Raw genomic sequence first — 15,021 nt, 5'->3', positions numbered from 1 at the left:
CCGGGGAGGAAGTCTCAAACTTGACCTACTTTGCCGAAAGCAACACTAACTTCAAAATCTTTCCATGGATATCGTCACTTGCAATGCGTCTACATCTCCTGCACATTGCACTGCCTCTGCATTAGATATCAATTATTCAACTACTCTCTCTATATATACACATCATATCCCCAATCCATTCCATTCTAATCTAATCTCGTACTATAGCATAACGCCGATCCGAAAACTCCCATCAGTAGGCTATTGACAGAGTCAGTCTGTGCGACTTTAGAAACCATATTCAAGATGTTCTAATATTGTCCTAACGCCCATTACTCCTTCTCATGTGCATTTCGTGCGTACCTCAGATGGGGTATCTATATATATCCCCGACACTGCGTGTAATGCTTTGCTTGCTTGCGCATTCGCGTTTTCGTTGATATCATAAACAGGTATCTATCTAGCAAGTAAAGTAACTAGAATAGCATAAAATAACCGAAAAATCAAAAATCAAAATCAAAATCCATCTCCTCTATTATTAAACTCCAAATGACAAGCACTTTATTTAACAGAAATGCCATTCCCATTTCCGTTCCCAGGTCCATTCGCAATAATCTCTCTCGGTTTCCAAGTATCCTCCTGTTTCGTTCCGGGCGGTAACCAAGAAGCATTACTACTACCCCTTAACCTTCCATTTTTGTCAAATGAATTTTCATCTGATCTCTTATTGTCTGAGTTTCCAGACGATAACGAGTAGCCACCACCCCGTGCTTGAATTGGAGATTCGAAGAGGACTTGGGCCTGAGTGTCGGGAGTGAGTCTACTGGAGGTTGTGTTTAGAGGGAGAAGAGATTCTTCTTTGATGTTTAGCAATTTGGCTTTGCGATCTGCTTTGTTGGAACCCTTGGTACGATCGTAGAGATATAGACCGAAGAATGTGAGGGCAATGCCCAAACCTTGAATTTTGGTTGTAGGGTTTTGGAACCAGATTATAGCAATTACAACAACGAAGACACGTTTTATGAGGGAGGCAACAGAATAAGTGACAGGTGAAACCATGCTAAGGAGAACAAATGCAATGATGTTTTGACCGAAGTGGAACGTTCCGTTGAAGACAAACTCGAGGGCTAGGCGTCCATGGTCGAAGGCTTCGGGGTGGGAACTCAAATCAAGTGACCCATCATGAAAGAAATCACTTAAGAGAGTGATACCTTCCGACCAGAACCAAATGGGTGACGTAACAAGGAAAGCGAGACCCGACGAGTAGCAGAGAAGATTGAGCTTATCTAGTTTGTTGGTACGTGGCTGACCAGCTGCTTCTGCGATTGCGGCTTCATTGAAGAGCCTTTTGGAAAATATATTTTGGGTGACAAAGATTATGGCTGCTAGGAAAGCGTAGATTATGCCAAATATGTTTCCCCTAAATTCTGCGGAACAGGCGAGCATGACGCCGAGTGTGAGGGGTACAAGGGAGAGATATGTAGCCACTGGGTAACGAATGTTATATATAAGACGATATGCGACCACTGTGAATAGGGGGGAAAGCCCTTTGATTGTGTGCACGAGTGAGACCGGGATTTTAGCTGTCGCCGTGGAAGATAGAAGATGACCACCGATTTGGAAAGCAGCTAGAGGTAGTGTGGTCATAATGACTTCTCTTGTGGGGTACCGAATTCCATGTCGTAGAGCTGGAATTGCATTCTTGAGTTGTGGAAAAGTCGCGGAAAGCCAGGAGAAGAACAGACAATAGAATGCGACAAATGCAAATTGTATGAGAGTAAGAGTCGCAGGTTTGGGGAAAGCATTTAGAATCGATTTCGAAGACGTGTTTGTCAAGGCGCTTGAAAGATACCATACTATACACAAGACCTGGACGAATTGAATTAGTGTTTGTTAACTATATGTGGGAGGCGTCTACAAACAATTAATTTAGGAGAGACTGGCGCCTTTAGGGCATCCGAAATCTCATGTACATTTGCACTCATACTCCCCTTTCTCGCCTTAATTGTCTTAAATGCATCACTCAAACTCTTTTGTTTTCTGTGTCCTCTCCCATTATTCGATTCTCCATTGGTCCAAGAATCCCCTCTCATTTTACCATTTCTTTGTGGCTGCCAACGATCCACGGGAGGAGGACCACCACCGGGATATCCATTGGACTTTCGTGAGTTATAAGAAAATTGTCCATCATATTGATCGAATGTATCGGATGTATCGAGGTCTGGAAACTTCTCCATGGATGTGCGCGAGCTGGCCTTCGTATCACCAGGAAATTTGAAGCTCGTTTGTGCAATTCGACCAGGTGAAGGACCTCGAGTCGAATGAGGCATTGTAGAATATATAACTATGGATTGGAACTATCATCCGAAACGTTCATCGCGCGCGGAAGGTATTGATTGTAGTTTCAAATTATTTGCAACGTTGACATGAGAGCATTCACAATCCGATTGTATCAACGAATAATGACGATACCGTACTCATAGGACGACTAAAAGTTGTTACTTAATTAGCACCGGCTCTAGATTTCGTAATTTCTGACGGGATTTACCGACGCTAAAATAATCGCGATTTGATATTGACTCTCTTCGATAATACCTACATCAAGCATCGCGACGAGCTCTTATTTCATCTCTTATCGACAAATTATTTAATCACAGAGCTATCATATGAAACTCAAATACCAAATATACTGATACGAAGCTCGAAGAAGAGACCATTTGTCCGAATTTAAGTAAAAATCTTGTCAATTGGGCTTGTGGCCCCCCAGGTCGCAAAGATGGCGCCGAAAATGACCAAAAACCAGATGCGGCGCGCAAAGAAGAAGGAGCAGAAGAAAGCAGCACAGGTTAGTCCAAATCCATCATTGGCAACTACAAGCGTTAATGATTTCTAGGTGACCCCAACACCAGAAGCAGATGTTCCAAATGATACAGAGCCAAAAGTCGAGGCAATTGAGCCTGCTGAAACCACCGAGAAACCGATTAAGAGCGACGAAGAACAAGTCAAAAATGACGAAGATCCTTTGGAAGCAGACATTGCAGGCTTTAATATTTCTGAAGATGATCCAAATTTTGCCATGTTCAAGAACATCATGGACAGATTTGGTGCTACTGCTGAGGAAGACCAGGCTGCGAAAGATGTAGACATCGGCGACAAGGGTGAAGTATTCTTCGATGGTGATGACGAAATTCCAGACGAGGACGAAGAAGCAGACAAAGAGCCCAAGTTATCTAAAAAGAAGAGGAAGGAGAGAGACAAGCTTTCTGTTGCAGAACTGAAAGCTCTCGTGAGGAAGCCAGAGCTTGTAGATTGGACAGATACCTCAGCTTCGGATCCTCGATTACTTGTTCATATCAAATCATACCGAAATGTCGTTCCAGTGCCGAATCATTGGTCTCTTAAGCGCGAGTATTTATCGTCGAAACGTGGTGTTGAGAAGGCTCCATTCTCTCTTCCGAAGTTCATTCAGGAGACTGGTATCGCCGAAATGCGTGACGCTGTGTTGGAAAAACAGGATGGAGCTAGTTTAAAACAGAAGCAAAGAGAAAGGGTGCAGCCAAAGATGGGAAAACTGGATATTGATTATCAAAAGTTGTATGAAGCTTTCTTCCGGTTTCAAACAAAGCCGGAACTAACACGTTATGGTGAGGTTTACTACGAGGGAAAGGAGTACGAGACAAACCTACGACATTTGCGACCTGGCGAGTTGAGCGACGACCTCAAAGACGCATTAAATATTCCACCTGGAGCCCCACCTCCATGGTTAATCAACCAACAACGTTTCGGCCCACCCCCTTCGTATCCTTCACTTAAGATTCCCGGGTTAAATGCACCACCTCCGCCGGGTGGCGCATGGGGATTTCATCCTGGTGGTTATGGAAAACCCCCGGTTGATGAGTTCAATCGACCCCTTTATGGAGGAGATATTTTTGGTGTTCTTCAACCACAAGTTAACAACCAAGCAGGTGAACCTATTGAGAGAACACTGTGGGGTGAGTTACAAGCACCTGAAGAAGAGTCAGAAGAAGAAGAAGAGAGCGACGAGGAGGAAGAGGAAGGTGATGAGGAGGATGTTGGTGGATTGCAAACGCCTAGTGGTACAGAAACACCAGGTGGTATGGCATCAACTGTACCATCGGAATACCCTGGTGAGATGAGTGTTGGTGGAGACTTCGATCTTCGTAAACAAAAGAGGGGAACCGAGACCGAAGAGTCTACCCACCCAAGATCTGCTTATACTGTCATCCCTGAACGCCAGATCCGCGCTGAAGGCTTCTTTGGTGGTGAAAGAGCTTATGATGTTCGCGCTGGTCAAAATGCACATTTACCAGTATTAGGACAAGAAGATACCAAAAAGAGGAAGAAGCCAGGAGATGTAGATGTTGCGTTGGATCCAGATTCTTTACAGAATGAGGATGGTATAAGTAAGGAAGAAGTAAAACGAAGGTTTGAGGCTCAAAAGAAAGAGGAACGAGGAGCTTGGCAATACGATGAAGATTTGAGTGATATGATTGCTCAAGAGAGCAGGAAGAAACAAAAGAGAGATGAAGAAAAACGAGGCGAGAAGAGAGAAAGGTCCTACAGATTTTAAGTTGGGAAAGATGTAATGCGGCGTTGAATGGGGGTTGGCAAAGGCACTACTGGTGCTTTTCGTATGTAATATCAGAATACTGGGAAGGCAATGGAAATGTGTGTGAACTAGATTTTTCGATTGATACTCCTTGTACTTATTGTTCCTAGCATTCAATTGTACAAAAGATCTCGACACAAGAATGCAAGAAATCAACATCTTGTTCAATTCTCTCGTCTACACGTGATATTGACGTTCTCGGAACAAAGCGGCCGCTAGTGCAGTGTCAACAGCTTGGAAATTGTTTTTGGAGCTTTGGAAACTGCGACATAATTCATCACATCTTAATTCACTCTACGCCATTTTATGTTCAAATATTTACATGACGCAACAACGATTTCAGACGATATACTCCTAAAATTTGAAGCATATTTTAACTCATCCGAGGAAAGTTCGAACGGACATTCACGGGATATATTACGAGGAGTTCAAGATGGACAGAGGACGAGACAGAAGGTTAGTTCCAATTTACTTTATTCACATGTATATAGTATCCGGATAGCAACATAGCACATCGACATTGAATGCATATATTATTGCCGGGGCACCATAAAACATAAAGGAACCTACAACATATCAATACAAAATCCAAAACCTCCAAGAGCAAACACGCAGCACACGTTATTTGCAGATTAGTTAGAAGCTACCGTTATATAAATGCTCGCAGAAGACCATCAGAAAGAATGCCTAGAAGCTATACAATTCGCACACAACTACTTTGCTCAAAGAAGCCGCGAATATTGTTCATGGTCGCAAGGCGCTGCCGATTTCCACATTTGCGCCTGTAGAAAACATTTCACCGGTCGAGGGTTTCCAGAAAGCAATAAATGCTCTAGGGAGAAGCCGTTACGAGAGGAATATTTCATCAGTCGTGCGCGAACAGGGAAATACCTCATATCGTCTGAGTCTGTAGTTGGAGCTATGCCTGGTGAAGCGGCTCGTGTTCATCATTTGGCTCTACACAAGGCCCAGCTTCATGCTCGTTTTGGAGCCCATGAAAGCTTATGTGACGAGGGGGGCTCGCAGACTAGTCACTTGAACTCTCTCCCGGCTAGCAACGAAAAGAATGTTGGCTCAGGCAATAATAAATCAATGGCCAAAGTTGAGAATACCAACGATGTAATATACGCACCAGTCAGAGCTGAAGAAGAAATCGACTTATCGCGTGTTGAGAACCTCACGATTAGGGCTTGTTGGAACTTCGAGGCCGCTCTAAGGCCGAGGAATGCGGGATCTTTTTTGAATGCTAGGAAGGAAGTGCTAACGAATGGAAATCGCAGATTAGATATCCGAGGTGATGGCGAAGTCACAAGGTTGGGAGCGGGTGAATCTTATAGACCTAATCATAACCGACGTTCACCACCGCGAGCCGACACTTTCAGATCCGATCGCGACAGAGATCGGTCACCTCGCAGAGATCGACGAACTCCACCTTTATCCAGCGACAGTTATCACCCTAGCGCACGAGATCGTTCTCCAAGGCGTAGGTCAAGGACACCACCATATCGCGCAAGAGACCGATCACCACCTCGAGATATGACTTGGCGTGGCAGACCCCGATCTCCACTTCGAGGAGGTCGAACTCCAATAAGAGCCAGAACTCCAAGAAGATTTTCTCCCAGACGAGATGATGACCGCAGAGATCGATTGAGGTCACCAAGAAGAGATGAAAGGTAAAGTTTTAATATCGTCAACATAACGTCAATCTTAAAATTATTCAAATCTAACAATCTTCAGGCGCCGTTCAAGGTCACCTTTTGATCGTAATCGCACACCTCTTCGACCTAGATCCCCCATCAGAGCTAGATCTCCCCTGCCTCGAAGGTCGCCGCCTCCAGGTCCAAGAGGTGGTTCTTGGCGTCAACGCTCCCGCAGTCGCGACCCCAGAGATGTTCGCACTCCCCTCGGTCCAAGTTCACAAGCATGGCGACGCCGTTCACCTTCACCTATACGCCGAAGATCACCATCCCCGATCAGGCGTCGATCTCCTTCGCCAGCACTTCGTGATTCGGAAAGATCATCCGGTAGAAGTTCTGGCACCAATTCTCGTCGATCATCTCCACCTGTTCACCCTAGTAGACAAGCTTTAACGCAAGCAGCGACTCGTGAAGCGATACGTTCTCCGGTACCTACCAGAGATCGATCTCCTACAGGACTGGCATACAGACAAGTGAAGCAGGAGAGATCTGCTTCGAAGGATCGCTCACCAATTCGTCCCACAGCTCCAAGATCGCCTCCTAGAGGACCAGCGGCAACTTTTCGAGCTCCAACCGGACCTAGTGGCGGTCGAAACTTCGCTGCGCCTATCCCATCTGGTCCTTCTTCAAACTATAATTCGAGATCTAATAGTGGTTCAGAGGGTAATGGTCACATCGCTCCTCCATCTGGCCCACGTGGTTACGCTCCACCTCGTGGCCCTTCCGCTTCATTGAGAGGTGGTCGGCCGTCATTTAGCAACGAGCGTCACAGTCGTCCAGATACCTCATCGTGGGGAGCAGCACCGCCATCTCGACCAAACGCAGATTTAAATTCAAGAACAAATTTGCCACCACCCCGTCCTCCACCAAGTGTTTCTCCTTCTCCAGCACGAGAAACTCCACCTGCTGCACCAACAGGCCCCTCCGGTATACCCACAGGTCCTCGCGCAGGCACTTCAGTTTCGTCTCGTCCCTCTCTTCAGCATTCCTCCAGTATATATCATAGCCGCGGTTCTATCTCGGGACCATCATCGGGACCTCGTATCCACCCAGCAATGGTAGGCATTTCACCCATCATACCTGGGGGAAGAATTGATCCAGCAGCTTCGGGTATCCCCACAGATCTCGCAGCTCGCCTCAAGAAGAAGGAAGAAGAAGCGGATATTCTAAGAGAAGAAGTTAAACAGAAACAAGAAAAACTCAGGAAGGGATTGAAGCACTGGGATAGATTGAGCCGAGAAAGTGCAAGTATGGGCTTGAAAAGCGAGTTGAGTGAGAGTCACTTGAGGATTTTGGCCGGTGAGGGAGTCGGTGGAAAAGCGTTTTAATTGGAATTGATGGCGATATTGATATTGATGATTGGCGTTCAATTGGATTGGATCGATTAGTTTCTTCATTCGGGGGGTTTTTTTCGGCTTGGCTTCACATGGGTGTATGTATGAGAATGGCATGGCAAGGCGTGCACTATTCGAAAGCTACCAAGCAAAAAGACTTCAACTGAAGAAGCTTGGTATTGTTTCTTTTCTCACTAGTCCTTCTGTCATAGACTGGTGGAATATGTCGAGGAAGAGAGTCTAGGCGTTGATTTTTGGGACGATGGAAGTTAAACAAAATAGGCTCTTACTGGGGATGTTTCAAGCTTTAATGTCTTTCTTTCTTTCTGATACCAAGGAACTATGACTAGTCACTGGACAAGAGTGGTAGTATTGACTGCACTGCGTGTATTTGTATATCGATAAAAAAGAAAATGGAAATGAATCATTAATTTTGACGTGTTGGTTCTGTGTTGTGTACTGTTTGTTGTGTCGTGTGGTTTTTTTGTTTGTAAAATACTCAAGGGTATATTCTGCATTGACTTTGTATGAGATATGTAAGCTATGTGATAGGTTCTGGATAGTTCTATTTCTATAGTTTTCTTGTGTATTACTTTTGTGGAAATATTGTAATCATTTATTATACGAGAAAGTAGTTTCAAGAGCTCTGTTTCCGCAGGCAGAGATCAAGGAATTGTATGGTCTGGTAGTTTGATCTATATTATATTACATATTAAGTACTATGTGGACACAGTCTACTTTCTCCCTCAAATATATACCCTAGGTAAAACACCAAGCTTCTTCATGATTTGAAGTCTCTTTGCTTGATGTGTTGCATCTAAGTTATTGGATCCCTAGTATGAGGCACCGTCTTGGGATACTGTAGCTATAGTCTTCTATCCCTACATCATGAAGTCGCATATCGATTTATCCTTAATCGTACCCGTCAGTTCCCACCAAAGGTTGCCAAATATCTCTCGAAAATAATAAGCGAAACCTCGCGGTGGTATCTATCCTAGGAGTCTTTATGAGGTAGGCAGCCATGGTAGAGATATCACCATAGCCAAAGGAATGTAGGCGAACGTGCACGAAAGACCACTCTCTTCGATGTCGTTTTACAAGCTGGTGATTGACATCAGCGCCATACCCACTTTTTTCGAGGTCCAGTCTGAATTTCAGTCTTGCTTCATTGCATATTGAGGTTTTCGTAGAACCACCTCAAATGCGTGTGGTGGCGCTCTTTCAGTTGAGTTGTTTTTTTCAATATCCCAGTCGACATTTATTACTCCGCCAGATAGTCCTCTGCCTCAACCCCTACACTCCTGGCAATCCCCCTGACCACCTCCCATCCCACAGCAACTCTCCATCTACTTCCTCCATCCAAAGTATCTGCTGCGTTTGCACTCCCCATTTTAGCGATCAAGCGCAAGCTGGCTAGTGTCGCAACAGCCATTTGTATGTCCGCTTCTCCAGCGCCTAGTCCTTTGGTTTTCCTCTTCAAATTTCCATTTGTAGCTGAATAGCGCCCTCGACCATCGGCATCTTCAAGTAATACATGGTAGATAGCGATCATTCTTTCAAGCAGAAATGCCTGGGGCCCAAGTAGCTTGCGAGGAATCTTACGCGATTTAGAGACGCCAGGTCGAGAAGTAGAAGCGGTGAGAGCCGTACCACCACCGCGCTTTTTACGCTTGGTTGCAGTTTGCTGAAGGAAATGATGCTGATCTGTGCGAGGCGGGTTGTGAGAAGCAAGATAGGAAGCAATGAGAAGAAGACGAGTGTGATACGGGAGATGGGTTGTGATGTTGTTTTGGGCTTGAAGCTGAGTGGTGCTTGTGTTAGAAGTTGCCTTTTTTACAACGGAGGCCGACGTAATAGGAGCAAGAACAGATGGCGTGAGAAGTGTATCATTTTGGAGAAGTGCTCGATTCGCGATGAGGAGGCGAGAGAATTCATTCGACGTATATGTCCCATTAAGTATTGGCTGGATAAAGGTAGGCCATAATTGAAGGCAAATCTCGCGAAACGAAACAAGGTCACGACCTGAGTATTTGGAAAGGGAGTCGTAAATTGTGGGAAGGAATCGTTCCCAAATGGAGGTCGTTTCCTTGGAACCGTCGGGAAGTTTAGGGGAGGGTTTGCAAGTTCGCGAGAGAATCGTCACAAGCTCTGGTTTAGTGTATGACGGGAATTGAATATGAGGAATCCCAGGAAGGTGGAAGAAGCTAGGTCGAGGGATTGTAGTGATGAAAATTGTGGTAAGATTAGGAATCTATAATTGTTAGAATTTTGACTGCACTGATTGAGGTTGGGACCAAACCTACAATCTCACCCATTCGGGCCAATGCTGGCAGCATGGTAGGAGGAGCTTCTCTCTGTCGATCAATGCCATCAAAAACAAGAACGAATCTCTGTTTTGCAGCTTGTGCCTCATTTGTCGCGGTCCAACCTTCGAGCAATTTCCCTACCTCCACCACTAATTGTGCGAGGTTCTCACATCTTGGTATATTCCCCTTCCACTCTACGGCATTCGCGACAGCCCCTATAGTTTGCTCCAACAAATGCCTTCCAGATATACATTCTGCACTTTTAATTATGGCATATTGTAATTCGTTGCTGAAATGCTCTTCAAGAGCGCCGTTGTTTGCCGGAGAATGGGTCGACAATGCTTCAAGAACAGCTTTTGCTATAGTAGATTTTCCTGTTGCTTCAAGCCCATGAAGTACAATGTTTTTGGTTGGAGCAGCTTGGATCTAAAAAAGCAGGTAAGTTTACATTCCGATATACAGTTGTAAAGTAATGAAGGCTAAACTTACAGAGAGCAAAGTGGTTAGAGAGCGAATCTGCTGTTCTCTGCATGGAAATTGGGATGCCAATGACGAAAGGACCAATTCGTTTGGTAAAGTAAATAGAGCAACCATTTTGATATTGTCTTGCTTCTTGCAGCTGACAATCTGAGAATTGTTGCAAGGCTGAACTAGCACAAGGTACTAGAACAGACGGCGTGGATACCAAGGCGCGTTAACACGTGACTGGATCGGCTAGCACCTCTTGCAAGGCTGTACTGTAGCTCCATGACTAAGACGGGAGCTTACATATTACCGACCTTCACCCCCATCCTGTGCCGGATCCAAGCTTTTAAAGGCCCGAGGGTCCCCAAAGCAAAAAAAGGCTCCAAAACGTGATGGTAAACTTCCAAGCCTTTGATTCCACTTTTTTTCCCTTTTCCCTTTTCCCTACTTTTCCAAATCCATCCAGGACTTTCTATGTTTTCATGTTTTATGTTGTATGTCTTATTTTGTCTCGATTCACTGTTTTCTTCAATCAAGACCCGGCGCTTCACATTTTCACGTGGTGTCTAGAGGAGGACTTCTACAGAACGACAAGTGCAGTGCCTGCCTCCTCTGAAAGTCGATAAAGGTCTAGGTAGTCTAATAAAGTTTCCCAGTCAACATCCTAATATCAACCATTTCACTATTCGACTAGCCTCCCAGTTTCCCCTTGTTGTTGCGCAACAAATCACTTTATACTTTACTCCAAGCTGCTGTCACTGCGGCAGATTCCACTCTATCTACCTGCTGTCAAGTGAATACAACCTTAATTACTATGATTCGGCCTTCTTGTGTCATGCTCTAACAAGTATCCATTAGTTCGATGTCAGCATTCCCGAACTAAGCCTCTACTCCCTGGCATTTCAAGTTTTGAAGAACTACTTGAACACAAAGTCAAGATGTCGGCTGTTTTTTTAACAAAAAGGGCTCATAAGAAGTCGAGGGCCGGATGTCAAACATGCAAGACAAAGAAGATCAAGGTATATTCGATACTTGCCCCATTTACGGCTTATGCTCACTGATTATCAAATAAGTGTGATGAAGCTAAACCAAAGTGCTCGTTTTGTGAAATCAGAAAGCTTTCTTGTCAATACGTACAAAAGGTCGCCAAGGTGAATGATACTACTAGTCTAGCGGAACACAACCAAACTACCTCTTTGGTAAAATCTAGTACTCCTGATCGGCCTCTTCAACCAGTCGAAATCTCCTGGGACCCCAGAAATGCACCATTCGCGCCAGTGCGTACAGCCACGGGAATACTTTCCGCGACGGATCTACGTATGATGCATCATTATTCTACATATACAGGACCAATCGTGGCTCTTGGACCCGCAGCATGCCATGTAATGAAAGTGACTGTGCCATCTCTTGCCTTTGACAATCCATTTTTATTGAATGGAATGTTGGGGCTGGCATCTCTCCACAATCAGCACCTGCTTCCACAAAGCGAAGAACATAAACGGCAAACAGCTCTTTACCGTGGAAAGTCATTTCGTGATTATCGCGCTGCATTAGCGACCGTTACCAAGGACTCAAAGAATTACGAAGCAGTTCTTGTAATGGCATTACTTCTTGTAGTGCTTGCCTCGGGAGACCGGGGTGATAACGATGAGCTCACGGTAGCAAGCTGGATGGGTTTATATAGCGGATTGCGTATTATTGTTTCGATGAAAACCCCAGATGGAGGCCCAAACACCACTACTTCTGTTGGTCCACTGTTCGTCCGGAACATTAATGATTTACTCGCTACTCCGGTGGTCCCATCTGCTCTATTACACATGCTATATATGGATCCTTCTGACCAAGATCATGAGAATTTGCAGGTGTATTGCGGAACTTTGGATGCTTTAGGCAATCTTTATGCAAGTCTTCGTCAAGACGAACTTAGCGAACCTTTGTTCATTCGTATAATCTCGTGGCCATCTTTCACGCCTAACGAATTCACAGCTTTAGTAAAAAACAAACGGCCTAGGGCACTGGTTATCTGTGCGTACTATATGTCCTTTATCAAACTCGTTTCTGGACTTTGGTGGCTTGAGGGTTTAGCAGATCGTGATATTCGCGCCATCACTAACATGCTGGGCCCCGACTGGAATCATGTACTGGATGTTCCGCTGGAAATATTACAGACACAAGACAAACATAGGATCGCCGAAATACTGCTTCGATGACCCCCCATTTAACATGGGATGAAAACATCAAACCTTGAGGATCCTGAGATGATCAAGGTGCAAGATTGATAAAACATGGCTACACATGTTTGGTGCTTATTGAATGGTTATTAAACCATACTTCACATTCAATCTCACCCCTGGAGTCAAATCTGTCTTATGGAGGAGTTGATACGTTAACAAACAAGTTGAGTAATCTTGGAGTATCGAAAATTTCTCTCACACCACCAAGTCAATTTCTGTATAACCGCTGAACAACTTACGCATGGAGAAACAAAATTTCCACGGGTTACAAAAACCTTCGACCACAAAACGGGATGGCAACACAAATCAGACCGATCTTGACATGGCATATAATTGCAAAAGCCTGGTGAAGTTTTTGAAGTCATACCGATACCTATAATGAAACACATGAATTTAACAACCTATCGAATTTTTCTCCTGCGCTCAGAAGCTCGTCGTCTAGAGCACCTTATCGCAAAGAGATACTGCGTAGCACTGCAAAAATCAAAATCGACATTGAAATGGCACAATTTGCTGCGCCTTTCTCAGATCACGTTTCAATATCCGCGCCACCTATACACATCCGCATTTTGATGTCAGGGATTTCTCTCGGCAATGGATTGCTCCTGTCAGACTCGCATTAAAATTAACCACCTTGAACCATCTCCGTTTGAAGTTGGTGCAGGGGATCAGAATAGATCTCCATGCAGGGGCTCAAACATTACTTAGGGCTAGGCTACAGTAAGACTTCTGATATGATTGAATAAATGGGTCGGATGAAAGTAACCGAGCTTATCAGATGACGTTGTGTCAACCCTAGGGCTGGGGGTGTTGCTTTTTCTGTTTTATCAGGGGTGCATATGCAAGCTGAATATACTCCGAATTCGATTGGTGATAAAGAGCCGAAACTTGGGGTCGTACTTTCGGGACCAAAATGGAGCGGCTAAGTTGGCGTGTCAGTTTCGGATGTCAATTGAATGCTAATCTTGGGATATCATGAAACTATGATGGGATGGCGAACTGTATTTCTAAATATGTCTCGCAAATTCTAAAGAGAGAGGCGTTGTATGATTGCTATATAAACCGATGGCTATCGTTGTTTAAACTGCATTCCTCATTTCAATTTCGATCTACTTTTTATCAAATTTAAACCTAAAAGTTGATTATTTTTCCATTATCTTTTTTCAATCATACAATCAATACATAATCTTTTGTTTCCATATCACGAATAGTTAATAATAATTCACTATGCAATTCAGCAAAATTACTTTTCTCCTCGGAGCTCTTCCCTTCACCTTCGCTGCGTATGGAGCCGCAGATGCCAGTTCTGCATCCAGCGGAGTGACTTCATCAAGCACCACAACCACTTCTCCTTCTGACCCAACCCACACTATTCTCGTTGGTGCTGGAGGGCAACTTACATTTTCTCCTAACGAAACCAAAGCCGACGTGAACACAACTCTTGAGTTCCACTTCTATGCCAAAACGCATTCGGTCGCCCAAGCAGCATTTGCATCGCCATGTAAGGGATCGGGTTTCTTCTCTGGTCCAATCACTACCACTGGCACCGAAGCCAACGCCTCCGTCTTCAGCGTGCTTGTAAATGATACAAAACCGATTTGGTTCTACTGTGGATATCCTGGACATTGTGAGGGCGGAATGGTAGGAGCTGTTAATGTTAATACGTAAGTGTTCTCTCCTATTCTCTATCATTTCTTCCTCGTGTAGAGACCAAATGTACAATACCTCTCGCTAACACAACCCAGAACCGACAACGCAAAAACCCTAGCAAAATTCTCACTCGCAGCCAAAGCACTCGATAGTGATGCGACTAAAAACCCAAAAGGTATTGTGGGAGGCACGCTCGCTCCATTGAAAGCACAATCGGGTTCTGGAACAAGTAGTGCGACGGGTGCTGCGGCATCGGCGTCGGCTACGGGCTCGAGTGCAGCGGATGTTACGACTGTGGGATGGATTACGTTTGCGGGGGCGGTGGCTGTCGCTGGTCTCTTGGCCATGTAAAAGTTTTGGGATTTGATGGAAATGAGAATGGAAGAGGTGAAGACTCTTGCATGTGGGTTTGATATAAAGCTTGCTTTTTATTACTGTATACTTGGGCTTGATGTATTTATGAATGAGGTGTTTGGGGCGCTAATACCTGGTTGTTTTTGGAATTTTGGAAGTAAATTACAGGAATGAAACAAACGCATTGATTGCAGTTTTGATTTACTCTGATGACAAGAATTTCTGCTGTTGTTTTGAATTCGCTCTGTGATGTGGCTTGAAATCGTTAATATAGGCGAGAGAAATAGTATGCGGTTGTCGATTTATCATGTTTGTCAATGAAAGTGTATATGTTGACTAGATTTAGGATTCTATTCTTCGAAAAGCTTTCGG

General features: G+C 44.5%; 6 protein-coding genes across 8 annotated transcripts; 4 read left to right on the top strand and 2 right to left on the bottom strand.

Moving 5' to 3' along the window:
• Positions 1 to 106: 106 nt before the first annotated feature.
• On the bottom strand, positions 107 to 2,458 carry BCIN_15g02040 (hypothetical protein). The gene is made up of 2 exons (XM_024697460.1): positions 1,902 to 2,458; positions 107 to 1,848 (listed from the first exon to the last, which is right to left on the bottom strand). The coding sequence occupies exons 1-2, from the start codon at positions 2,307 to 2,309 to the stop codon at positions 541 to 543; spliced, it is 1,716 nt and encodes a 571-aa protein (XP_024553275.1). The 5' UTR covers positions 2,310 to 2,458; the 3' UTR covers positions 107 to 540.
• A 70-nt stretch (positions 2,459 to 2,528) lies between these two features.
• Bccus1 lies at positions 2,529 to 4,776 on the top strand. Its single transcript, XM_024697459.1, has 2 exons — positions 2,529 to 2,824; positions 2,873 to 4,776. The coding sequence occupies exons 1-2, from the start codon at positions 2,756 to 2,758 to the stop codon at positions 4,568 to 4,570; spliced, it is 1,767 nt and encodes a 588-aa protein (XP_024553274.1). The 5' UTR covers positions 2,529 to 2,755; the 3' UTR covers positions 4,571 to 4,776.
• A 69-nt stretch (positions 4,777 to 4,845) lies between these two features.
• Positions 4,846 to 8,077, top strand: BCIN_15g02020 (hypothetical protein). Its single transcript, XM_024697458.1, has 3 exons — positions 4,846 to 5,065; positions 5,890 to 6,282; positions 6,347 to 8,077. The coding sequence occupies exons 1-3, from the start codon at positions 5,043 to 5,045 to the stop codon at positions 7,632 to 7,634; spliced, it is 1,704 nt and encodes a 567-aa protein (XP_024553273.1). The 5' UTR covers positions 4,846 to 5,042; the 3' UTR covers positions 7,635 to 8,077.
• Positions 8,078 to 8,223: 146 nt separating this feature from the next.
• Positions 8,224 to 10,574, bottom strand: Bcorc5. Its single transcript, XM_024697457.1, has 3 exons — positions 10,436 to 10,574; positions 9,944 to 10,372; positions 8,224 to 9,891 (listed from the first exon to the last, which is right to left on the bottom strand). Exons 1-3 carry the CDS (start codon positions 10,538 to 10,540, stop codon positions 8,902 to 8,904), a joined length of 1,524 nt encoding a protein of 507 aa, XP_024553272.1. The 5' UTR covers positions 10,541 to 10,574; the 3' UTR covers positions 8,224 to 8,901.
• A 171-nt stretch (positions 10,575 to 10,745) lies between these two features.
• BCIN_15g02000 (hypothetical protein) lies at positions 10,746 to 12,931 on the top strand. 3 transcript variants are annotated; one of them, XM_024697456.1, is made up of 3 exons: positions 10,746 to 11,045; positions 11,270 to 11,430; positions 11,485 to 12,931. In XM_024697456.1, the coding sequence occupies exons 2-3, from the start codon at positions 11,350 to 11,352 to the stop codon at positions 12,619 to 12,621; spliced, it is 1,218 nt and encodes a 405-aa protein (XP_024553270.1). In that variant the 5' UTR covers positions 10,746 to 11,045; positions 11,270 to 11,349; the 3' UTR covers positions 12,622 to 12,931. The 3 variants fall into 3 exon arrangements, with proteins under 3 accessions (XP_024553270.1, XP_024553271.1, XP_001549530.1); XM_024697455.1 differs by having other exon boundaries at positions 10,746 to 11,204; XM_001549480.2 differs by having other exon boundaries at positions 10,746 to 11,430.
• Positions 12,932 to 13,751: 820 nt separating this feature from the next.
• Positions 13,752 to 14,887, top strand: BCIN_15g01990 (hypothetical protein). Its single transcript, XM_001549479.2, has 2 exons — positions 13,752 to 14,309; positions 14,391 to 14,887. The coding sequence occupies exons 1-2, from the start codon at positions 13,873 to 13,875 to the stop codon at positions 14,644 to 14,646; spliced, it is 693 nt and encodes a 230-aa protein (XP_001549529.1). The 5' UTR covers positions 13,752 to 13,872; the 3' UTR covers positions 14,647 to 14,887.
• The last annotated feature ends 134 nt before the right edge of the window (positions 14,888 to 15,021 follow it).

This window comes from Botrytis cinerea, chromosome 15, assembly GCF_000143535.2.
Source record: "Botrytis cinerea B05.10 chromosome 15, complete sequence".
Taxonomy (NCBI): Eukaryota; Fungi; Ascomycota; class Leotiomycetes; order Helotiales; family Sclerotiniaceae; genus Botrytis; species Botrytis cinerea.
This window is presented reverse-complemented; position numbering and strand designations above follow the sequence as displayed.

Coding starts and splice junctions, on each gene's coding strand:
- BCIN_15g02000 (XM_024697456.1), top strand. CDS start 11,350: ATGTCGGCTGTTTTTTTAACAAAAAGGGCTCATAAGAAGTCGAGGGCC. Junction 11,431..11,484: donor GCAAGACAAAGAAGATCAAG/GTATATTCGATA, acceptor TTATCAAATAAG/TGTGATGAAGCTAAACCAAA.
- BCIN_15g01990 (XM_001549479.2), top strand. CDS start 13,873: ATGCAATTCAGCAAAATTACTTTTCTCCTCGGAGCTCTTCCCTTCACC. Junction 14,310..14,390: donor GGAGCTGTTAATGTTAATAC/GTAAGTGTTCTC, acceptor AACACAACCCAG/AACCGACAACGCAAAAACCC.
- BCIN_15g02040 (XM_024697460.1), bottom strand. CDS start 2,309: ATGCCTCATTCGACTCGAGGTCCTTCACCTGGTCGAATTGCACAAACG. Junction 1,849..1,901: donor CAGTCTCTCCTAAATTAATT/GTTTGTAGACGC, acceptor CAATTCGTCCAG/GTCTTGTGTATAGTATGGTA.
- Bcorc5 (XM_024697457.1), bottom strand. CDS start 10,540: ATGGTTGCTCTATTTACTTTACCAAACGAATTGGTCCTTTCGTCATTG. Junction 10,373..10,435: donor CTCTAACCACTTTGCTCTCT/GTAAGTTTAGCC, acceptor CTGCTTTTTTAG/ATCCAAGCTGCTCCAACCAA. Junction 9,892..9,943: donor TGGCCCGAATGGGTGAGATT/GTAGGTTTGGTC, acceptor TAACAATTATAG/ATTCCTAATCTTACCACAAT.
- Bccus1 (XM_024697459.1), top strand. CDS start 2,756: ATGGCGCCGAAAATGACCAAAAACCAGATGCGGCGCGCAAAGAAGAAG. Junction 2,825..2,872: donor AGCAGAAGAAAGCAGCACAG/GTTAGTCCAAAT, acceptor AATGATTTCTAG/GTGACCCCAACACCAGAAGC.
- BCIN_15g02020 (XM_024697458.1), top strand. CDS start 5,043: ATGGACAGAGGACGAGACAGAAG. Junction 5,066..5,889: donor GACAGAGGACGAGACAGAAG/GTTAGTTCCAAT, acceptor TGGAAATCGCAG/ATTAGATATCCGAGGTGATG. Junction 6,283..6,346: donor TCACCAAGAAGAGATGAAAG/GTAAAGTTTTAA, acceptor AACAATCTTCAG/GCGCCGTTCAAGGTCACCTT.